Source organism: Pezoporus occidentalis, unplaced genomic scaffold (assembly GCF_034315485.1).
Source record: "Pezoporus occidentalis ecotype Australia unplaced genomic scaffold, CSIRO_AGI_Poc_V1 ctg17, whole genome shotgun sequence".
Taxonomy (NCBI): Eukaryota; Metazoa; Chordata; class Aves; order Psittaciformes; family Psittacidae; genus Pezoporus; species Pezoporus occidentalis.
Genome location: NW_026913531.1, coordinates 5,759,247 through 5,784,416, shown reverse-complemented (window position 1 = coordinate 5,784,416; position 25,170 = coordinate 5,759,247). Strand labels below are relative to the sequence as shown.

At 38.0% G+C, this 25,170-nt stretch overlaps 1 protein-coding gene across 5 annotated transcripts in view; it reads right to left on the bottom strand.

Moving 5' to 3' along the window:
- SYT1 (synaptotagmin 1) overlaps positions 1-25,170 on the bottom strand; it is a 355,083-nt gene that overhangs the window by 61,095 nt on the left and 268,818 nt on the right. For 4 of the 5 annotated variants that reach the window (XM_062613815.1, XM_062613814.1, XM_062613817.1 and 1 more), the window contains 3 exons: positions 21,612-21,734; positions 18,235-18,402; positions 14,409-14,576 (listed from right to left, as the gene is read on the bottom strand). In XM_062613815.1, the coding sequence (XP_062469799.1) occupies positions 14,409-14,576; positions 18,235-18,402; positions 21,612-21,734 (459 nt within the window). The remainder of the gene's footprint in view (positions 1-14,408; positions 14,577-18,234; positions 18,403-21,611; positions 21,735-25,170) is intronic. The other variant, XM_062613818.1, reaches the window with a different exon arrangement.

The following is a 25,170-nucleotide window of genomic DNA, read 5'->3' as shown; positions in this document are numbered from 1 at the left end:
AGCAATCACTGTGATGACCTGGAAAAAACTCCAGATGAGGGTACTGCACAGCAAAATGAAAAGGAACTGGATTTGCTAATGGGAAAATCACAGACAGCTGATGTAAGTTAACAGTTGACAGATGAAGTCTTGTAACAAGACAGTTCTTCACCTGTAATTCATCAAGATGAAGAAGACTTTCCTTCATGTATAATTTCACACAAGTCAATGTCACCTTTTATTTCTATCCATTGTTTCTGTGCTACAAGCACAGGCAAGATTTGAAATCCATTTCCATATCATTGTTCTCCATTTGGAAAGTTTTTTATATTGTCCTCTTTTACTAATCTGTGTACTGGAGATTTTTCCGGAGTATCAAAACTGCCTAAAAATATGAGATGGGGTAAAGGATATGCAGCTGGAAAAGCAGCAAGCTGAAAACCCTCAGAAAAGCTCAGAGCCACTCTTGTTCTAGTTTCAGGGAAGTCAGAAATACATAAAACACTCTCTCAGATAATTTCAATATTTTTGTCTTTGGTTCCAGTTGAAATGAAGAAGCTGATACATGCCTCCCTCTGCAACACCTTGCATTATAAGTTTTCAGTTCAGCTCATTAAACATTTGGGCTCAGCTCGAGAAGAGTTCCTTCCAACCTGTGCTATGTATTGAAATCTATACTTTTCCTTACCAGGCTCTTATCAACTTCTTAAACTAAGAATTCAAAAATCTATTTTTATGAAACTACTGAAACATATTCAAGCTTTTAGATAAATACATACTAGCAAAGCCCTCTTTTATTACTCCACTTCCTTCCAAAGTGAAGGCTATTTCACTTTGAAAAATACTCTTCAGACATTCTTTGGGAAGACAAGACAGCTTATCAAAGGTCACCATAGCAATCAGTACCACACACTGAATTTCATTAATCTTTTCAGTATAAAGGAAGAGGTCATCTATAAAAATCTAGGAAAGTAGACTGCACTTATCATGAGATCTCTGGCTCAATGATGTTCACTTTTAATAAATCTTAGACCACAAGGGAAATTCCAGGAGACTGGAACAGTGCTAATGTTATGCCCATCTTATTAAAAAAAAAGGCCAAATGGGATGAAGGCAGTACCTATCAGACATTTCCCATCTATCAGACCGAGAGGAAACAAAAAGAAGAACTCACAAAAGTTTGTATTGATATTGATTTAAGGGATATGAAATATAATTACGGTGAAGTCACATGTTTTTATGTAAAACAGGTCTTTTCAACTAAAATCAGATTCACTTTTTAATGACATTGTAAATTTAATCGATGAAGGGAAACAGACAAATATTTTTACTTTTCTATTCAAGGTCTGCTTCTGTTTTTATAGATCCAGAAGACATTTGTGCTGATAAAGTAAGCAGGTGATACAAAAATTACCATAATGGTAAACAATAATGCAACGGGTTGGTCACAGGGAAAGTGCTAAATCACCTTGCTGCAACCAGTAATACAGAGTACATTTTCATATAGCCTAAAGCAAAAATTCTATATCCTAAGACAAAGAACTCAAGACTATTTCAAGTATCTCCTCATCAGGACATATATTTTACAAGGCAGTGTCTCCTGCTGAGGATTTAGGGTCATAAGCTACAGGCTACAGACCATGAACTGTTAGTGTCATGCTGCACAAAACATTCAGTAGTAGAAGAGAGAAGAAGTAGCTGGTGACTTTGCCTGTCTTGCAAAGATGTAAAGTATACTGCACACAGTTCTTCTGTACATCTATTTTTTTAAGATGCTGAAAACTACAAAGGAGGTAAAAAGATGCAAGTCCTATTGGAAATAATGGAGAAGAAGCCTGATTGTAAAAAACAGAGAAGATTAATTTCTGCAGCTTTCTGAAAAGAAGATCAGAAGTGACTTGATTGTGCTGCATAAGTACAGTAGAGAAGAGGAAGCATGGTGTATTAAATGGCTTGAATCTACTGGAGAAGGCCATAACAAGAATCAATGACTTGGAGTAGAATCCAGTAACATTCAAATCACAAATAAAGTACACATCTTTAACAGAGAGATAGAGTAACTGCTGAAGTTATAAGGGATGTGTTATTTTTTCCATCTACTGATGTCTTAAAATCAGTAACTTGCAAACTCTTTGGGTTTGAAGACCTTCTAAGAGTTTTCCAGGTGAGGTTCAAAGCTGCCTGTAATGAATGCTCGTCTATTGCCAGCAGCCTCCTCTTTGTATCCTTTGTCATTAAGGTCTCACACAAAATTTTCCAGTGTATTTCCACAAAATTCTGATTAGATGGTATTAAAATGTCATGGGAGACTTGGTTTTGGTGAATTTATATTAAAAACCATGCAGGATAATACTGAAAGTCAGAATGCCATGAGGAAATCTGAGCTTTCAGAGTTTGCAGTCTATGGCTATGCAGCCAGGACAAGATGCCACGGGCTGAGACTCAGAGGGGTTCTCGCTCCTTGCTCTAAAATCAAGCAACATCTAACTTTCAAGCTTATTAGGGGGTTTCCTTATGCCACCTTTCTCCCAGCTTGTCACAGAGGGAACACTACTGTCTCCTGGATGCTGCCTGTTCTCTGGACTGAGTTTCATTACAGGAGGTTCTTTAAAATGTTCCCTGAAGATCTAGGACTCCTCCAGATTTAGGGCAGACTACCTCACCTCAGTTAGAAAAATACCCAGTTTGAAAGGATATATCAAGAAATAGAAAATATCAAGAAATATTTCTATTTTTTGATAGGAAATAGACGTATTTCTAAACAAAACAAAGGTTTTTGAAATGGAACCTCTTACCCCAGAAAGAAAAACTTAATGTTAGCTAAGTCTAAGCTCAGTGCAAATAAACCAGATCAGATTAAAAAAGCTGTCATCCTCAGTGAGTTGTAAGAGCTCATTTAGCGGTGCCTTCTGGCAACAAACTTAATCCATGAACAGGGGGGCTGAAAAGACTAAGTGGCATGTCCCAATGTTTATACACAAGATATTCAAAGCTTTGGATGTAGCGATTGTGCTTGAAGGCTGATTAACAGCTAGTTTTCATGAGAGGGAACATATAAACAGGAAAGTTTCAGTGCCTTAAAGTCTTACATAGTCCCTTCCAATCTCTAGCATACTGTGATACTGTGATACTGTGATAATGTGACCAGTGTTTGAGCTCACAGGAACTTACGCCAATTGTAGAACTCTACAGCTGAAATCCAAGCAGGAAGCCAATATTCTGAAGTCATTCTGGAACATACAATTGCTGCAGCACATCTACAATCTGGTCTTGTTTACTATTATCATATGTTGGAAAATATTAATTTTTGATTGCATATTTTTTAATCATAGAAGCTATATCTTTCAATACACAAAATGTGCACATTTTTCCTTTAGGCTGATGGATAAAACTTAAAACATGACGCTCTCCACTAAGAAAATGCCCAACAGTTTAGTATCACAGACAAACATTCTAAAGAAATAATCATGTTATTTAAGAGATTTTATATGACTTAATGATTTAAAGGGAATGTTGAAAAGTATGATTCTGTATCTAGAGAAACATCATAATTTACTATATCAAGTTGCAATGAGACAAATTGGTCCTCATTGTAAAAAAAAAACAAGAAAGGGGAAGCATGCACATATTTAGATGGTACTGGTAGGTACAGATGTGTTTTTTGGAGGGCTTTAATGCATTATCAAAACCAAGTTAACGTTTAAGAATGATATAAAAAGAAAATGCACGGATGGAAATCTACTATGACAAGAAAAATAACAGGTTAGGGATGTGCTGTGGAAGAACTGCCGCTCTTACTTTGTGTAATACTTGTACCTATTTTCTGTACAATAAGTATGAGCAAAAAAATCAGAGTAATCAAAATTAATTCAAATGACCCACATTTCCTGTAAAACTTGATCGCTCTAAAACATCACAGAAAATTAATGCTTGGCCTGACTGATTAATGTGAATGCCTGAATGAGTAAAAACACTTTCAGCATAATCTTCTTCTATCTAATTCTGGGCTGGGCATAAACAAACAGGGGATTTCAGCTGCAGACCTTGGGGCACTCACATGAAGATGAGCTGCTGCCAGTTTTGAAGGCTGAGATGGACTTATCAGAGAACTTCCTGTTAATTTTCACAGTTACTGAAGAAGATATGCAAAAACAAAGGTAAAATAACTGGATTTCAGAAAGCCTAGACATTTCTGCTCCGTACTCAGGTTTACATGTCATATGTACACATACACACAAAGTAAGAACATTCTGAGAAGTGAGGAGATGGAGTGATTCACAGAAGTCTGACCTCTGGTCAACACAAATACTAAAAAAGCAAAAAACTTTAGACTGGAAGCTAAAAAGTGCAACTTAATAATTAACTGACTCAGATGTATAGTATGATGGTAGAAGGTAAAAAAAGAAAACCCCAAAAACTAAAAGAGTAAGAAACCGAGAGATCAGTCAACATTGAGGGTAAGCCTGCGTGGAGTCCTCCTAGCAGCTTCCAGTATCTGAAAGGGGCCTACAAGGATGCTGGGGAGGGGAATCTTCGTTAGGGACTGTAGTGATAGGACAAGGGGTAATGGGTTAAAACTTAAACAGGAGAGGTTTAGATTGGATATAAGGAGGAAATTCTTTCTTGTTAGGGTGGTGAGGCACTGGAATAGGTTGCCCAGGGAGGCTGTGAATGCTCCATCTCTGGCAGTGTTCAAGGCCAGGTTGTACAGAGTCTTGGGTGAGATGGTTTAGTGTGAGGTGTCCCTGCCCATGGCAGGGGGGTTGGAACGAGACGATCTTAAGGTCCTTTCCAACCCTAACTATTCTATGATTCTATGATCTTATGATTTTCTCCCTTTGTGTGGCCAGTGCTATGAAAATCTGGAGAGACAGAGAGAGAGAGGAGAGAAATGGTCTACTTTTTAGACCGCGGCACCATTCTGGGAGTAAAATTCTTTACTATTGGCATTCTAGATGGTAGAGAGGTTAGAAAAATTTGAATTGTATAGCCCGAGCATTATAAATGTTCATGCTGAGATAAGTACAGAAAAGCATCTGCATCTATCTTGTCAATCTCTTTAAATCTTAGGTGGATATAGTTACCTATAAACATCCAATAATATTAGTATTTGCTCTGATCTGTGTGATTGAAAGTGAAATATTAGCCACAATTAGTCCTTCAAAAAGAACTGTGTGTATGCTGTAGACTGCAAGATCTTAAAAACTGGAAATGTCACCTCTCCATTAATTTACAAAAGAACACATAAAATCCAGAAACAGAGGTGTTCTGTGAAAAGGGTTTTTTTCCTGCAAGTTATTATTTTGTACAACAGCATCCTGCCCAGACTGAATTAGACACAAACAAGAGAAAAAGGCTGTGCTATTTCTCAGGTTTTTAGAATCTAATTTAAATCATCATGTTTCTCTAGTCAGGATGGTAACAGTCACAGAGTAAGCTGCAGAAGACCATGGAAAAGACTGAGGAAAGAAGTACAGGGTTGATTGCACTGAAACCATCCAGCTGCATCACCTGTAACATACCAACAAACATATCAGTCAACGTAAGGAGTTCCTTTGGCCCTTGGTGGAAGGCTGAGTTTCCTGACACATTTGAACAGGTAACTGTAGAATCAAGCTATCACTGTCTGTCATCCATTAAGCCTAGAAATAAGACCCGGTAATACATCCTAAATTCAGGTACTCTACCTTTTAAAATATTAGCATAAAAAATTAAAAGCCTAAGACCACCAAACTAAAAATACATTATTAAGTTCTAAATTCTAACTGTGATTTCTCTAAAAGAAAGGTATTTGGCGCTAATTCCTGTCACATGTATAACATAAAGTGCTTCAAATGCCAGTTAAGCTCATTGTTGAACTATACTGAAACACAACAGGCTCTGAAAAGAGGTTAAATGGTTACTATGGTAATCCCCGACATGGTCTAAATTGGTGTTTAAGAGCTGAGGGAGGGAAAAAATGAAGAAAATGGCTAATCCCTTTCTTTCTCCAACCACTATTCTTAAATCTTTATCCTTTTCAAAAAATACATCTTTTTCTGATGCTTCTGTAAACCAAGATCTTTTAGTTCTACCTGGAGTGGGCACAACAAAGTGAGGAGACCAGAGAGGCAAACTATGCTTCAACCTTTTAGTGAATAAGCTGTTTTCTTTGTGAGAGCTGCTCTTTCCTTCTGACTGTTAAAAAGCTGGTGTCTGCTCTGAAGGTCCTTCTAATGACAGTTATTATGGATTATTTTGATACAGCTATCTCACAGCTTCCTTTAGCTCCTGATCCTGGTTTGTAACAGCAATCAGATACCAATTTTTGTCACTGCTGGTTTGCAAAGTGAGGGGAGAAAGGGAAATAGGTATTATGTTAGACTATTGCAAAACTTCTGCCTAGAATCCCAGTGAGAAATAATCATTTCTGTCTTCGGATAATACATTCACTGATGCTATCGTCAGAAAAATAAGTAAGTATGCCAGAGTCTGGGCGGAGAACAATTTAGGAAAATTTCATATATAACATGTTCTGTGGCCCTTGCACACTCATCAGCTGATCCTGAAGATGCATTTGCTATCCCTCCATATTACAGAGTTTTATAACTGCAAGTACTCCAAGATTATGGCTGTATTCCCTGGAATTCTTTCTGTAGCTTCTATCCAAAACATCTCTTTGTACTGCTGCTTTAGGGCCTTCCACTTGGAAGATACATCAGCTATCTGACTGAATCACTTGCAGTTACATGGAAAATACTTCCAGCATCTAAGTGATATAAATTCTGCTTAAGCCTTCTTAAGAAGAAGTCTAAGATGATTTTGATCCCTCTCAGCATCTTTCTCAGAAACCTTTAAATTAAAAACACCATTCAGAACATCGCTTTCCAAATGCTACTGTGTGTTTTGCATCCAAATTCAGTATTTTGAACTCCTTGGCTGGTCTGGCCTCTTTCCTCTCTTAAGCCTTGCAAAATATCCTATACTTGAGCAATAACCCCACACACAATAACAGTAAGAGGCAGAGGTGAGGAATTCCATCAGCCTTACAACTTTCTACAAGATCTATAAGAATATAACTTATAATATGTCTTGTCTAGAATAAACATTAATATAATTATTATTTCTTGTATCATAGAATAGTTAGGGTTGGAAAGGAACTTAAGATCGTCTCGTTCCAACCCCCCTGCCATGGGCAGGGACACCTCACACAAAACCATCTCACCCAAGACTCTGTACAACCTGGCCTTGAACACTGCCAGGGATGGAGCATTCACAACTTCCTTGGGCAACCCACTCCAGTGCCTCACCACCCTAACAGGAAAGAATTTCCTCCTTATATCCAATCTAAACCTCCCCTGTTTAAGTTTTAACCCATTACCCCTTGTCCTATCACTACAGTCCCTAATGAAGAGTCCCTTCCCAGCATCCCTATAGGCCCCCTTCACATACTGGAAGGCTGCTATGAGGTCTCCACGCAGCCTTCTCTTCTCCAGGCTTCTTCTTCTCCAGCCCCAACTTCCTCAGCCTGTCTTCATATGGGAGGTGCTCCAGTCCCCTGATCATCCTTGTGGCCCTTCTCTGGACTTGTTCCAACAGTCCCATGTCCTTTTTGTGTTGAGGACACCAGAACTGCACACAATACTCCAGGTGAGGTCTCACAAGAGCAGAGTAAAGGGGCAGGATCACCTCCTTCGACCTGCTGGTCACACTCCTTTTGATGCAGCCCAGGATACGGTTGGCTTTCTGGGCTGCGAGCGCACACTGAAGCCAGCTCATGTTCATTTTCTCATCGGCCAACACCCCCAAGTCCTTCTCTGCAGGGCTGCTCTGAATCTCTTCTCTGCCCAACCTGTAGCTGTGCCTGGGATTGCTCTGACCCAGGTGTAGGACCTTGCACTTGGCATGGTTAAACTTCATGAGGTTGGCATCAGCCCACCTCACAAGCGTGTCGAGGTCCCTCTGGATGGCATTCCTTCCCTCCAGGGTATCAACCGAACCACACAGCTTGGTGTCATCGGCAGACTTGCTGAGGGCGCACTCAATCCCACTGTCCATGTCACCGACAAAGATGTGGAACAAGACCGGTCCCAACACCGATCCCTGAGGGACACCACTCGTTACTGGTCTCCAGCTGGACATTGAGCCATTGACCACAACTCTTTGTGTGCGGCCATCCAGCCAGTTCTTTATCCACCGAGTGGTCCATCCATCAAATTGATGTCTCTCCAATTTAGAGACAAGGATGTCATGTGGGACAGTGTTGAACACTTTGCACAAGCCCAGGTAGATGACATCAACTGCTCTTCCCCTGTCCATCAGTTCTGTAGCCCCATCATAGAAGGCCACCAAATTGGTCAGGCAGGATTTCCCCTTAGTGAAGCCATGCTGGCTGTCACCAAGCACCTTGTTTTTTTTCCTGTGCCTTAGCATGCCTTCCAGGAGAATCTGCTCCGAGATTTTGCCAGGTGAGGTGAGACTGACTGGTCTGTAGTTCCCTTGGTCATCCATTTTCCCCTTCTTGAAAATGGGTTTATATTTCCCTTTTTCCAGTAGTTGGGAGCTTCACCTGAATGCCACGATTTTTCAAATATGATGGACAAATATGTATGGATCATTTGATCCTTAGGACCAAGCATAGAATCTACTTTTTCAGCACAATTTAACCTCAAGACACCCTTCCACACTTGAAAGACAAATAAGTATGTTTTTGACAAACAAGCAATACAATTTTTTCTGATCTCAGAATGAATACTGTCCAGAAACAGAAGGGCCCCAGAAGAGACTGAACTTAACACTATCACTGAACAAGTTCTTGTCTACTGTCCTCTGTATTTGAATTCAATATCTGTAAAGTCAGACAGTCTGAGATGAATGAAGGCAAGTTTCCTTTTGATTTCAAGTCAGCCAATTACATTCTTTTTGTTATAACATAAGAATGCTTCTGACCTCCTAAGGTAAGAGTTCCTTCCAGAGAGGGAGTTAAGAAAGAGAATTCTCAATAAGGGTATATAATGGAATGTCAGCAGTTTGAGTATGAAAGGCGAGAAAAGAAAAGCCTAATTCTAATAGCCTGAAACAGTACCGTAACTGCCCTACTCAAGTCAGATGGTTTTATCTTTAAAATTACAACAGTTTAACATCTTCAATTTCAAGATAAAACTTTCTTAATTAACTGCTGATGAATTTCAAATCAGGCTTGCTAATTCTCAAACTTAAGAAGTCCTCTGTTGTTCTCTGTCTCACTATCAAATTCAGTTCCTTTGCAGGATAGATGCTGCTCTTACAAAATTGAACACAAGTTCGACATTGAGCATTTATTATGTGGAACTCTGTGGAACCTGAAAATTAACCCCTCCTCAGATTTAGCACTTTCAAGTTTTAATTGGGTGCAAGAAGTGAACTTGAGAAAACTTGAACACCATGCAGAAAACATATTGATTCAACATAATAAACAGCTAAATAAAGGAGACGTCACTTTTTAAAAGTTGTCTGACACTGACAGCATCTCCATAAGGATAATGATACTTTTGTTTCCAAAGCACTATCTGTGCTATCTGCAAAGCCATATAGGAACTAAGTATTATTATTAGAGATGGAAAAGGCTTCTTAGATCATCTATCCATCTCTGATGTAACAGAAAATGACAGTGATTTGCTGCTGTGATTTGACAGTGGCATTTGTAAAAATGTCCTTTTTTCTTAACTCTCTGCAAGTTTCAGTGCTGAGGATTCAATAAGCTAGACAGCTTACTAACTTTGTCAGTCTCCATTTCTACGAAGCATACTGAAATACATTCATTTCAGGCCCACATTTCCATCTTCTTCCTTCAACTTTTATTTTTTGAGGTGGAAGGAAAGAACAATCCTCATAAATATAGCATGTCAAGCTTCACAGAATTGGTGCACTCCCCAGGTGCAGACCACTTGCATCTCACCCCTTTACAAAGCAGTAATTTAGCATCCTTCCTGCTCGGGATTGTGCATCATGTAGGAGAGAAGCTGTTGCGCATCTTGCTGGTGTTTTCCAGCAGGCTTCTAACTCCGAAGCCATCACAATATACCCATCACAATGCACTGTGAAATGAGCATGCATCCATCATGTAACCTATACAAAGTGGATGCCTGATCAGATAATGCATAGAGTCTTACATGCTTGGCAGTCATTAGAGGTCTGCAGAACTCCTGGTGGTCGATACTGGCAGGTTGAAGATACTCCTCCTCATGGAATAAGGCTCTGCTCCTCCATCAGTTTCAAGAGAAAGAATTGCTTCTGCTTTTCCTTATACTCCCTAAAATGTCTTGGAATATTTGCTGTAACAGGTTTTCAATTTAAGTGCCGATATAACCAAATGTCTGGAGGGAAATCAGTTGAAGTATTCAGAAGATGACTCTCAATATGATTCACACTGCTGTGAGCAAAGAAGAGGACTGTCTGGCCTTCTGTACTGGAATGATAACAGATACTGGATGCAGCGTTACTCAGATAAAGTTAATGGCAGTGACATCTGGTAGATGATACAGAAGAGTAAACTCCTATCACCTGTTTCCTAATATTCTGTGCCCAAACCATTATATGTCAGACTTGGTAAGAGTGAATAACCTTTCAGTATCTATCTCTCTTCCCTCCCATGCTCTCAGTCATATGAAACTGAGGGACTGCTACATGAATCACCTCCACATATTCACAAAGACAGAAGAGCTAAAAGCCACCAGGGAAAAAGGATTCAAAGTACTGGCCTCCCCAACATTTAGCAGTCATTGTACAGACTTACACATTCTGAAAGCCTTCTCCCAGACATAACAAATGCTTACATAAAGCCTGGTACCTTCAAAGGGTTTCACCAGCATAAATATATTAATAAGACCTTTCCGAGAAGAGAATGCAGTGTCAGAGAGATGTCATTCAAATGGCTGGGCTCTTAGAGGTAGAGCTTCAGATATTTCATTAAACCTTCATCCTCTGCCATCAATGTCAAGCCCGCTTAGAAAGAAGGATGGAAAGTACAATGGAACTTTATGAGCAAAGAGAAAAGTAACTGCTCGTAAAATGATTTTGCCCTCTCTGATTGCAGTGTTAATTAGATTGTATATTCTGTGATGTGCATCAACTGAATTCAACACAAATTGAAATAAAAATAAGATTTTTATACTCAGTTTGACTGTTGCCACCTAGATGGTTCTTTCAAAGAGACTGGTGACAACTGCCACTGATGTGCTTTGGTATACATCTTGTTGAGGGGTCATAATGAAAACATAAAGGATAGTCTGGCACATGACACTTAATTAGAAACATATTTAGAATTTTAGTTAGCACTAGGTTGTTAAGAACTGACAAACTTACCTAAGTGCTGAAGGAAAGAAACCATGTCATTCTTTAAATATTGTAGACCACATACAGACACCCTCTTCAATGATAAATTCATTATGCAATTGTAACATGCAGAATAGTCTACAAAAGCTACTTTTGTAGCAATAGAATTGTCATACATTTTTGGAGGAAAACCAGTTCCTTAGGTTTTAGTTTGTTTTTTTTTTTTAACAATGTTTTCTTACAAACAGTAAGCCAGAACACCACACCGTGTTTGTGACCATTACCAAGAGACAGGCATGTGTTTGTTGCTACACACCTGGCATGGGTAAATCATGTTAGCCTCTGTACATGCAGTACTGTATTTGCTAATTCTGAAGCCAGGGTACTTCGTGGTTGCAGCTGTATCTGCTGTGAATTCTGCAAAGTTAGCTGATAACAGGTTTATGGAGATAGGACCTTTCTCATCCTTCTCTGTCTCCTATTCTACGCACTAGACTTTGTTTGGCATCTATGTTGCAGAGTAGAGGCTGGAACACCAAAGATGGTGAGGTACCTGGCAGTAGTCAAATATGGAAAAATGACATTTTGCGTGAAACAGCTCCCAGACTACTGACAGACTCTTGGTTCTTTATAGAGATTTATTTTCTAAACTGGGCTAAGCAATTCGCTGAATTAGGCTCACCATATATATGATGGAAGTAGAGTTTCCATAACAGAGCAAAAATAAATGAAGACCTTTTTTGATTAGAAATGCTTAGCCTGCCTACATCATGAGTAACTGGTTTCTGTGGGTCACTTTTTATTTGTAAAGTGAGCTCAGGAGCTGTTGTAGAAAAGCTACAACTAGTATATAGAAAAATAAGATTAACAAAGAGTCCAACTAACCTGAATTATGATACATTCTCATATTTATTGGATACCTTACATGCTTATGAGCACAGAGATGCAAAAATGAAGCAGGAGACCTCTTGTATTATGAAAAAAATATCTAGGGAGTTCATGTAAGCACAGTTTTCCATGATGTATTCACAGCATGATATTGCCTAGGTTATTATATAATATATAATAAGAAAATAAATAAAAAAGCCACACATAGGTATGAACTTCAAAAAGGCTCTATAAAAATCCTACAAATATGACAGTGTTTTTTCTGCATTTAAAATACCTGAAATTTGGAGAAAGGTGAGGGCAGAGGCTCAAAAGGGAACTAAGAAAAGCTACTTTCTTCTAGCTGACATGACTCTCCTGCAAGTATATTAGAAGTGACAAATGACAAACAGATACAGAAATATACATCTGTCAGTTCACTTGGGCTCTGAAAACACAAATTCTGTACAACCCAGATTTCATCTCTACTGCAAACTATTCAAAGCACCTGTGCTTACTGTTGTAAGATCCAAATACTTTAAGAATAATTTATTTTTATTACCCCATTCCGTTCTAATAAAGACTTACTTCCAAGTCAGAATGCATTTCTGGAAGTAGCTCACACTGTTCATTATCTATTTCAAGCAATGTTATCATTGTTTTCTATCAGCAGGATATGAACCTTATGATGCAACCAAGCGACTGAGTCAGGTCCTACTGTGGATGTGAGCTAGAAAACTCAACAGGCATATGTTCTATTTCATAAGACAGATGAAACTCTACACTGATTTATACCATGTTATCAGTCAGTTGCATATGGGTATATCATTGCTTATATGCTAGAAGCTTAAATTTATACCAAAAAGGTAAATTTTCAATTTCTCTTTGCGTAGTATTTGGCTTATTTTACATGTTTTGAAACAGAAGAATATAAAGCACTTTAAGATCATACACAACAGTGCAATAAAAGTCCAATTTCATACTTAATAAAGTTTCCAAAGATTAATACACTGCAGTTTCACTTTTCCAGCCTTCTGGTATGCTGAGGCCTTAAATGAACAGGGCCCTTGAACTGCAAACTTTTTATCTTTTTATTTTCATCCTTAGCTATAAGAGTGGAAGGAACGTGGCCCATATAGCATGGGTACCATTGCATATGCAGGAAGAGCGCCCTGCAAATGCTGTAGCTATGAAACAATTGCATGCAGAATAGTCTCAATGTAGCAGTGGCTTTCAAATCAATAAGCAGCGAAGAAAAACATCTGAAAAGACAGTCTTTGAAATCACAGAAAAAGGCAAGATGAAATCTACCATTTTTGAAAGCCTGAGAAGGCTGCATGGCTCAGCACCTGATGAGTTTTTCACAACTTGTAACCTATATCCAATATTCAGGGTTTTGTCACTTGTATTAAGGAAAGATTTAATCCAGCAACTGTCCCTTTAATTACAGAAACTAAGGTTTGAATCCAAAGCAGCTTATTAGCTAAATAAACAACAAAGAGCTCAGATTCTGATTTCTTCTTCTCCCACCAGAGAACTGAAGCATGCTGTGCACTCTATTATGAGTGGGCAGATATTATCGTGCAATCAAAAGGAAAAATAATGTAAAACTGAGTACAAAACGCTCTTACAACAAGCAAAAAGGTGATGTGCCAGTATGAACAACTTCACAGGATGCCATGTAAACGTAGCAGCATACCTACTAAATAATGAACTCAGGGGACACTGGCATGGAGAGGAAAATAGAAAAGATGATTAATATTTGAGTGAGATGCCATTCCAAGGTCTTTGTCAAATGCATCATTCTAATCAATGGATATTATTGCATAGCAGCTCAATAGAACTGTAAAGTATTTCAGTGAATGCCTACCATTAACTTCATGCACAGTAAGATGCCTTGAGATATAAACATCGAGAATGATTAGGGCCACAAAGAAGCCTAAATACACACAGCTCTTTCTTACAATTCAAATGTAAATTCTATGTACCCAAACTGCATCAGTTCAAGAAAAAGTCAATTTCACGAAAACTTTCTTAATATGTTGCACAAAATATCAGAAAGATTGAAAATAGGATTAGCAAAGGAGAATGCACCATTCACCGAGTAGTGGAAAAGATGTTTATCAAAAATTTATCAGGTGAAGTAAGTCTGAGAAATGCTGATAACAGATGGGAGCTGTCTTGGCAAAAAAAGTTGCTGGTTTGACTGTTTCTGTGGGTGAGGATAGAAGTATTCTGGGGGAAAAGAAAAAAAGGTTGATTTTTCTTACCTCTTCCTTCTCTGCACTTTGCAAGTCCCTCCATTCCTCAGTGACATGACCGAAGTCCACTGTGTTCATCGCAACCTTATACTCCCCAATGATATCATGTTTGGAGAAACGATCAAAGTCATAAACTGCCATCACTAAAGTTTTTCCACCCAGCTCGGAGTATGGCACCTGCAAAGATGAGAAAATGACAAACTCTCTATCTAAAACAATAAAGATCAGTCCACTACAATGCAAATCTATTTCTTTGGTTTATCAGCTGTCATCTCAGGTAAATTGAGCTGCAGAGAAAATTATGAGGTGTATTTGTTTCAGAGTCACCAGGTGCAGTATTTTTTGAGGCCGGGCTCTGGCACTCGATAGAACAATGTGGCAGCTCACTTATCACTCCCTGCATTTTTCTCATTCTACTTCAAATCGTTTTGTGGGTGATGAAACTCAAACAGAAAGCCCAATTATTTGCAGTGAAGACACATGAACTTTTCACACAATGGTGTCTTTTCCTCAATAGATCAACTGTCATCACTCAGAAATGGATAGCTCCCAGACTGATGAAAAAAACAGAACTGGCTTACTCTATCTGACACAGAGTAATTAGACACTAAATAGTTCTCTTACGGTACCACTGCCTATTACTGACCAGGGCATATTTTTCATTATTATACCTTTCACACTGTAGACACTAAAGTGCTTTCCAAGTCACAGTGTACAGCTAGAAATTGTGGTGCCAGAAGGCCAAGTTCTGACTAACTCTCCAGCTGTTTTGATGTTTTGGACAGATGCTGTGAGTTAGGACGCTTATGAGTCACAACTTTAATATTCGGATGAAAATGTGCAGCTCAGGTAAGCTACACTTGCGTGGCTGTCTGGAGAGGTCTGATTTAGGGATTGTTTGGACTTATATTGAACACTTGGTCAATTTGCATATATTCTGCAAGTATAAATGGTTTCCATGGGCTTCAGTAAACATTTTGTTATTAATTGTCTATACAAAAACAGAAATGAAAGTGTGGCATTATCACTGGCCTTGTTAATTTCTGTATGTTCCGGTCTGTTTAAACCCAGGAACTGTTGTCTTCTGCTCCTGTCTGCCTTCAACTTGCTTTTCAAAATACTTACTAATAACATAAGGACTTTCTTTCCTAACATGTTATATAATGTTTAAAAGAATCTTTTCAAGTTGAGAGCCAGCTCCAGCTTCCATTACTGAGTAAATTAGTTTCAGTGGGCACAGGGTTATGTACTGTAATAAATACAACAGCAAAATCTATTTTGATTCTGCAAATTCTGTGTAGCTTCTAAAAAGTCATAGAAGGCAAATATATGTGGAAGGCAAAATACTAAATAATTTCACTTTTATTTTTACACAGACTCAAAAACATGAGAAGAGAAATGTTCTGAAGTTTCCTTCTCCATCAGTTTATAATGCCACTTAAAGGATCCTGGTCATTTGGAATGCATGGAAAGACTACATCTATCATTATTTAGTTGTGGGTTTTGTTTTGTTGTTTTTTTTTTTGTAACTTGACCTCACTAAAGCTTGTTTTAGCTACCTTCCTTTTTAAATGCTTCCTCCCTTCATTACCTCTAAAGTAGCCTCAGCCTCCAGGTTTGTTCAGGACTACTAAGGATGTCCTCAGCTCTTGTGAAGGACTGCTCCCTCTCCCTGCTTTCTGCTCTGCTCAGAGATACCCAGCTTCTTGACATAATTCGGGTAAGACCCTGGTAGATGAGCGTTTTTCTGGCATGGACATGTCATAGAATCATAGCATGCTTTGAGTTGGAAGAAACCTTAAAGCTCACCCAGTTCAAACCTCCCTGCCACGGACAGGGACACCTTCCACTAGACCAGGTTGCTCCAAGCCCCATCCAACCTGGCTTTGAACACTTTCAGGGACGAGGCAGCCACAGCTTCTTGCGGCAACCTCTTCCAGTGTCTCACCACCCTCACAGGGGAAAACTTCTTCCTAATGTCTAATCTAAATCTACCCTCTTTCAGTTTATAGCCATTCCCCCTTGGCCTGTCACTACAAGGCCCTTGTAAAAAGCCCCTCTTCAGATTTCATGTAGGCCCCCTTTAGACATGAATACTCTTTCTGCTTTGGGGCTGAGAAGGAAAACCCCCCTCTGCCAGACTGGTCTTGGCCATTTAGGATTCCTCAGTTCCCTTCTGGCAGTGTGGTGCAGGTATACAACTCAGACAGCTGGAGCCTGATTAACACATGCACCCTGGAACAGCACCACAGATATCTGGGAAACAGAACTGAAAAGGGGACTAACACGGGGAACCACTCAAAGAAAAGTAGGTTTGAGGTCCGGGGCTGTGTTATGTTTCTGCAATACGTAAGAAACATAACGCGCTCACTCCCATTAGCCTTTCTTTAGGAGGCAGGCTGGCAGCTCACAGCTGTGCCCTGGGAGGAGGTATCAAAACTGGCCTGGGCTGCCTGGTGGGCATTTCTGCCAAAGCGACAGATGGCAAGGATGCCAACAGAAGTTGTGCACTACCTGAAGTGCGTCACAGAAGTAAGGCTCTGCCCAACTATATTGTCAGTAGTTCCCACCGAAATTATTTATTACAGTTGCAGCATTAGTTAAATGGTCACTTTTCTTTTTCACTGTAGTCCCCAGAATAATGATGGTATTTAGCATGCCCCATGGGTTTTCTCTTGAGTACAGACCACAGTATCAAGGGGATAATCAGTTCCATACTGATATGCATACTGGGATGCACCTAAACATTGTCAGGTATTGTGCTGAAAGCAAACTTTCTTCTGAAGTATAAAATTTGAATACTAAAGATGTGACTTAAAACAGTGGACGTTACAGCCCAGGAATGGAAGACTGGATTTGTAATTTGTACCTTTGGTTCTTTTTTCTTTCGTGAGCTTCATGGGAAACTGTAATTTAGAACTCTGTTTTCTTTTAAATACTCTCTTAGGGAAGCTCAAGGAAAAAATAACTCCCCACAAAATATTACTTTTATGAACATCTTCAAGGGAAAAAATAAGCTTATATATGCAGTAGTGGTTCTGGCCTCCAGGGATATCTTTCTCATTGAATGATTACATAGCCTGAGTCTTTCACTGTTCCTGTTTTCAGTCTGAGCTGTCATTATAAGATTGGGCACAGAGAGAAAGTCCTAAAGTAACAGCAGAGGAATGTATATTAGGAGAAGCCCTATAAAACATACTTTATACTATTCCTTTATTATATTTAACCGGCATTTAGGTATGGCTACAGTTTTAAAAAAACACTGTTGACAGATATTATTGGAATGACTTCAGTATTCAACTTAAGGCTTAGCTACATTTATTTAACTCATATGTCATTAAACCTGAGACCCGATTTCTTTTCATATGTAAAGCAGCAAAGCAAATAATTGCTATGACAAAGTCCAGCAAGATTAATCTGCCATATTGTCCTTCATCTGTTTACCTTTTTGAGGGGAAAAGAAATGGTATACGGAAATTCATAAATCAGACTACAAAGATACTTAAAGAAAACGCTGGTCTAGTGAAATTCACCCAACATTTTTCAAGGTGTCACTGTTTTCTGACTTTCTCGTAAGTTTTATGCAGCCATAAAATATGGATTAGATTGTCATACATCAGCTAACCAAAGTGCCTAAAATCAAACTGTGCCTTTTACACCTACTGAGGTCTGACCCTGTGTTACACCATTCCATCATAAGAAGATTGAGTATCAGAGGCTCCTACAACATGAAAAATCACTATGCTCAGCTACCAATTAACTAATATATCTAACACAGTAGCCAAACATGAGACAGTCGTTAAATAAAAAAGTTTCAATAACTATCAAAAAATACCTTGAATGTAAATTGCTCATTGAAAACAGGGTTAAGGGTCTTTCTGTGGACTTTTGTCTCATATTTCTTCTTCTTGTCAGGCAGCAGGAAAACTTTCACATAGGGATCAGATGTACCACCCATATCTAATGCAGGCAGCTCAGCTGCTTGAATAATTCCAACCAGAAGCTGAAAAGAGAGAAAAACAGCAGAATGAAATTTCAAATAGATATTTATAAAAAACCCCAAACTGTAACAGAGAAATAAACATGGAGACTCTATTTCTGGTCTACGAAAAAATATTCCCCTCCTTCAAGGAAGGCAAATGAAGCAACACTATAGACTTTGGAAAACCAATTATGGCAGATGCAGACTCTACAAAGGCTGTTTTTAAGCAGAAAACAGGTTTTCAAAGGGCAGCTGATTACAGCTAAATACAGACTTCATCTTTTTAAAGACTGCAATCAAATAACTTTCAATTGCTCCCTCCTCTTGTGCATTATATTTCTATGCTGGGCACCATGAATAGAAATCACATTATTAAACAGTCAAGAATGTCTAATTTTGACTACAAAATTTGTATTCTAAATCCCCAGCATGTAACCTTCCCCCTAACCAAACACAAAAAGGTGATATATCAAATGCAAATCCTCAAGCAGAGCTTTGCTGAAAAGAAATGGATTTTGCAGTTTTCCTTGTATTTAACTTCTCTTGCTATGTATACAAATGGGTTTAGATAGTAAAGTAAGGACAACATTTTCGAAAAATACCAAATAAAAACTAACCTTTGGTAACTAAACCCTAATAACAATTTGTAATCTCATTGCAAGCCAGAAAAAATCAGTTTCTTAAATCTCTTTTGTACTTTTAAAAGTCAGACTGAAGCACATTTGAAACTTGTAAATACCTTGGCAATTTTTTAAGTGTTATAAACAAAGGGTTATGTTATGTTATGTTGTCATGTTATGTTATATTGACATATCAGCTTGTATTAGGCCTCATCAGCACAAGGGAGTTGAGACAAAGAAATACTTTTAATCTAGCTTCATGTCAGAACTAAGGTGAACTTTCAAGTGAGTCTTCAAGGTCAATGTGGAGGCAAGATATTAAGAACTGAGGATGAAGTCTGATAATAGTTCTTAAAAATCAGTGTCTCAGTCACAATATATTTGTTTCTCTCATAGATGAACTGTTCAAAACTGAAAACAGAAGCTCTAACAACTGGAATATAGAACAACATAGTCAATCTAGAAAAGAAGCTTCTGAGAGATTTCTCAAAGCTGGACTTACTTTTACCAGTTCTAAATTCACAGTATGGTTTGCATATTTTCCAATGGAAAATTCCTGGGAAATTTTCCCTCTTAAGCTCCTAAGGACTCTTTCAATTAGAATTAAGCTATAATTTTATACACGCTATATAAAATTAGGACTCTTAAGATACAACATTTTCCTTTAGCTGTAAGACACACTTCTATCTCATTCTTTTCCTAGATGCATAACAGTTCATAAATACATGGTCAGATTCAGGATCTATGTCTAGTCTTTCACATCTAAGAGTGAAAACTAAGTCTATGACTTCTACTTAAAAGAATGGAAAAGCAACTGAATTGCTTTAAAAAAATTCTTTCTCTAAAACTGAAGCATCATACTCTGGAGAGTACACTGGTCATCCTGTCTCCATTCTCAACCTTGTGCAATATATTAGCCAGATTTTTGGTCCGTAGTTTCATGCCACTGCACTATACTAACCTAACTGAATCCCCTCTTCTACTCTTTTATATCTTCTATCCCCTGACAAATTCCAAGCTGCAACGTAGTTTTAAGCAGCAAAATAGGCATCCATGACTCAATTTATTACCTTAATTAAATACTACACACTTTTACAGATTTGTTGCTCTCACATCCTATTTTCCTTTGGAAAATATAATTCATGAATCAACATTTCCTTTAATAAAATTCACACAAAGTTTGTTTTCATATTCTAACAAAACTGAAATCCATCTGTCAGAACACATTTGCAGCTTTTCCTTTCTCCCTCTTTAGACCTTCTGCTTCGGAAGGGTCTAACGCTTCACACTGATTTCATACTGATTTCAAGGGGGATGAGTGTGACTCAGCACATGGGCAGTCTTCTGGCAGTTGAAGAAAAGCTCCTTTAGCCACAGGTTCTCTAAAGGCTTCAGAATGATTTTTTGCTCTTGCATTGCAAATAAGCACTGGCAGTCAGAAGATAGTTGAAAAGACAGGAAAATAATATGTATTATGCCAGGCCATAGCTGTTGCTGACACAGAACATTTTCTTTATTTCTCTTATTTTCTTTGTCTTGCAGCAAGTAAGTGCACTGCATTCTAAGAACAGCAAAACCAAAGAAATTGACTGTGGAAAGAAAACCACAAGTACATGTAAAAGTCAGTTCAGATGAAGAATAGGAATAAACAGGGATTTAAGTTCAGTAGCCATTTCTTTCCATAAATAGATAAGAATGATGTGGTTTTGACTTAAGCTGTCAAAAAATGAAATGAAAGGTATGTATTCTCAAGTTCACTGAAAGCCATACAATAAAAGTGAAGAAGTCCAAAGTTAAGTCACTTTTAATGTAAGGCTGTGAATTGATATAATTGACAAAACGATCTCAACCACAGCAGAAGGCCAGGGAGGGCAATTAAATATGAGCTAGTTTAGGATGCGGTCAGACATGTTAAGTAGGTTGATTCTAGGTCTATATCATATTATGGTGCCTATTCCTACTGGAAACTTGGCTCAGTATGTGAAAGTTTGGTCTTACCAGTTTCAGAGTAGGGTACTGAAGGAGTATCAGTCCATGACTGGAGAGATTCCTCTTGTCCAAATTTTTTTGTTTGTTTGTTTGGTTTTTTTTTTGTTCCAAACTAAAGTTTTCCTGGCTAGTAGATATACTTTAATGGAGAGCAACACAACCTGATGCAGCTAATAATAGGCAATCTTATCAATTTGCTAAAAGACCCACAACAAATTAACTTACTTCTATGTCCCTCTCTTCTACCTCCCATCTTTTGTTTGCTTACATTTTAAATACCTGAAGGCTGAAGCTATCTTTTACTGTCTGCATGCAGACTCCATAATATAATGTGGTTAATATAATGTGGCTTGACATTGATTGGTGATGTCTCAAGATAAAAAGTTATTAATAACTATTAGATAAAACTGTCTTCAATTTTGATTAAAGATGCAATATAAACTCCAAGTACACTGGATTCCAATTTACTAGTACCTCTGTCATGAACCTTCAGTCATGCTTTCTCCTTTTACTCTGTACAAGCAGTAAGGATTTCAGAAATAATCTACCATATTAAACGCATTACTTCATTCTCCCTTTGCACACACAGAAGTAAAAGGTTACAGGTTGGTTGTTTCAAACCTGATTGTTCTGGAAGTCATAATCCAAAGAATATTGGATTTTCCCTAACTTCTCCACTTCTTTTGGTTCTTCTTTCTCTTCCCCATCAGTCAGCCCAGTCTCAGCATCATCATCCTTAAGAGCCTAGAAAGAAGGAATATATTCATAAATAAGGTAAACTCTTCAGGACCAGTTTAGAATAGACACTGTCCTCAAATCTATGTAAAAGCCATTAAAAGCAAGCATGACAGCTGAAGTCCAAATATGCAATTTACATATATTTGTATAATATTTAGGTTGCTCAGGAAGATATTGTAAATCAGCAAGCAAGCAATGGAAGTAGGACGAAAGCTTCTTCGACTATTACAAGCAACCATTGTTATAAAACCTGAAAGTAGAAACAAAATACCAGCTCAATATGAAAAAATTCTTCTGGGCTCACACTGGCTCTTAAAGAGGCAAAAGGAGGCAAACATGCTATTAAATAAGCAAAGTCATACATTCATTCAACTTAAGAATATCTTGGCAATGTCAAACCTGGTTGTGCATGCTGTGAATTGTTTGCAATTGGCAACGCATTTCTGTAGGATTACTATGATTAAGAGCATGTGCTGTGGATGAGTTCTTCCTACAATCATATGCCAAACATTTTTTCATGTTTATTTAGAATGAATATGGAAGCAAAGTTTTCACCATGCCATTAGCAAATGCATGTTTCTCTGTTTCTCTCCCTCCCGAGACCAATTTCCTTTTTATTCATTCTCACTATAAAGCTTGGCTGAACCAAATTGATTGCAAGTTGATTTTAGTTTGCTTAGGAGGAAACACAAAAATAAAGAAATACAGAACTGCTTACAACTTTTTCTATTTCATAAACCCTGCTATTTTTAAAGGACACAGCAGTTACCTTAGATTTTATACATAATTAAAATACTAAATGATGTAATCATTTTTTACTGTACCAGAAAGCAGAAGTATTTGCACTGTGAAAAAGGGAATTCATACAATTATTAAACTGTATGAACAAGAACTAACTTTGTAGATCATATTCCAGCAGAACCTTACCTAAGTAAGAACTGAAAAATGGGCAAAAGTGATGAGACAAATAGTGAAAAATTGTGGAAAATGTGAAAATAAAGTTGATAGTGTGAAATCAAGGAATCAATACTGTGCATTCACCCAGAATTGTTATTTGCATGTTAGAGTAAACAGTATGCTTATTATCTATAAAAGCCCTGTCTGGACGAAAGTTCCTTCTATATGAAACTTCTGCTTGCACAGAACTTTTAAGTGCAAGAGTAAGATTTTTTATGCTCTTTTTTCACAATGTGAGGTGGTCTGAAGAACCTACAGCATTTATAAATGGAATGCAACAGGAGCTCTTTATCTGAAGACAGAGCAAGGCTGGAAAGTCACTATATCCATAGTTGATGGCGGTTGGTGAAGGATGATTGAACATGAAAGCATTAACATTCTCACTCAGCCATGAACACAGTGGGGATCACACAACAATTGTGGAGGTGTGGTAAGAAGAAAGATTGAAGTAGAAAATGTTATTTTTCAGAATCTGGATCTAAACTCAGAAGGTCAGACGTAAAACTGTACAGTATTAAGCAATTATTTCTCTGCTTTCAAAAATAAGCTAGAATTTCAGCTGGCACAGCTCAACTGAAATCAATGCAACAACATTGATTTATACAAGCTGAAGAGTGGGGTTTGAGTTAAATATCTGAAAGTTAGTGAATGATGGACTCTTTACTAGGGACATAAATTACAGTGTACCTGGATGAGACTGGTGGGAAAAGTCAGCAGTGAATAGGAATCACCTGTGATACTGGAAGAGTAATAACTTTTGAACTAAACCACTTCTATTTCAAAGGGCTGAGCTGCCTAAAATGAAAATTATTTTATTTAAGTTGCTGAGCTGCTAGTAAGTTCCCTGGCTGTAGCACAACCTTTTTGTTAGCACAACAACAAAGGTGACACTTCAAAACTGACAGGCTCCATGGCAAGAAGCACAGCCCCCTGCAGAATCACATGTGGGCCTTTCAGTATGTGGGGTGATGTGATTAGCAAAACACCTTGCTTTCATTGGCAATAAAAATAAGCTTGAGGTTTTGTGATAATGAAAAAAAAAACCACAAAAAATGACTCAACCCAACTGAAGCAACCACATATATCAGAGCCTGGAGAAAACAGGAAGCAATAACTCAGAGTGGGATGTTAACTCCAAGACCCACTGCTCTGATTCATCCCAATACTGCCTTAATAGAGGACTCCATGACAGAACAGTGATAAACAGCTCCAGTATATCACTGTTTCTGTGACAGTTGCTGGATTTCTGCTGTTTCATCTACTTTTGACCTGTATTTTGTTGGAGAGGAAATATCCTACAGCCATTCCTCAGGGATAAAAGGCAGAATACAAAAAGAACCTTATATGCTAATTCCTCGGTATGGTGAATTCGTGACTATTGCACTAAGACAATTGTGACATAACCATTGCTAGAAAAATGATATACTCTTCTGCATAGCTGATCAATCTGGGAGATGCCAGAGCTGTAGCTAACTCAATGTGAAAAGATTCTTACTTATATTGAAAATACAATGGGAAGCTAACATCCTTCTTGCAAGGGAATTTTGAAAAGCAGGCAGAAAACATTGCTGCAGGCTTGGTTAACATTGCTTGGTTAACTCTTCACAGGTTATGAAAGGCCGGTTGGAAGGTGAAAGTCATCTCCTGGGGAGATGGAAAACGTTGCATGTTACTCACATCAGCTGAGGAGCTATGATTCTTCTTGGCAATGACTCAGAAACACTGAAGCACTAAGAAACATTAAGAATGATGGTGTTTAGATTTGGCCAAGGTCATGGCATGGGGGGAGGGAAGAAATGACAAATTATCATGTCTACAGGAGTCTGTACATAACCATTTATACTGCCAAGAAAAGAATTTGCTTTCGAACTAGAGGCCAAAGATACAAGAAGTTGAGGCAAAGGAAGCACAGAAGTTTCGTGTTTGATGCAGCTGCTGAATTCCAAAGAGGAAAAAGAATTGGACTGCTTCAAAGTACTTGAAACACCCCGCAGGGATTTTCATTTTGTATTGAGATTCTCTGAAAGATCAATATCTAATGGAATAGTATTGCAACCCTCAATTTATAGCACACTGTATCACACTATATTGGATCCTACTGTTGTATTGTTACAATCAATTAAAATAAGCAGCTATATTTTACTGGTTTTAGAAACAATAAAATATTTTTAATGATAAGCTAGCTTTTTCCTCAAGCCTCTTCAACTGACACAACTGTAATCAGAAAGCCTGGTTTTAAATGCAGAGGAATATAAGCCTTGCCTTTCCTAATATTTCTTTTAATTCCATGACATTTAAAATGCTTTTTCTGTGAAATACACAACACAGAAATGCCTTATTACATTGTGCTGGAGACCAGATTTATTTTTTTCTAATTTGAGATGTCTGTGAATTTCACTCAAGTGCTTTCTTCATTTCTGCACAACAGACGCACACAACAATGAAACCCCTATATCCTCTTGCATATGTAAAGTATCTGAAAATG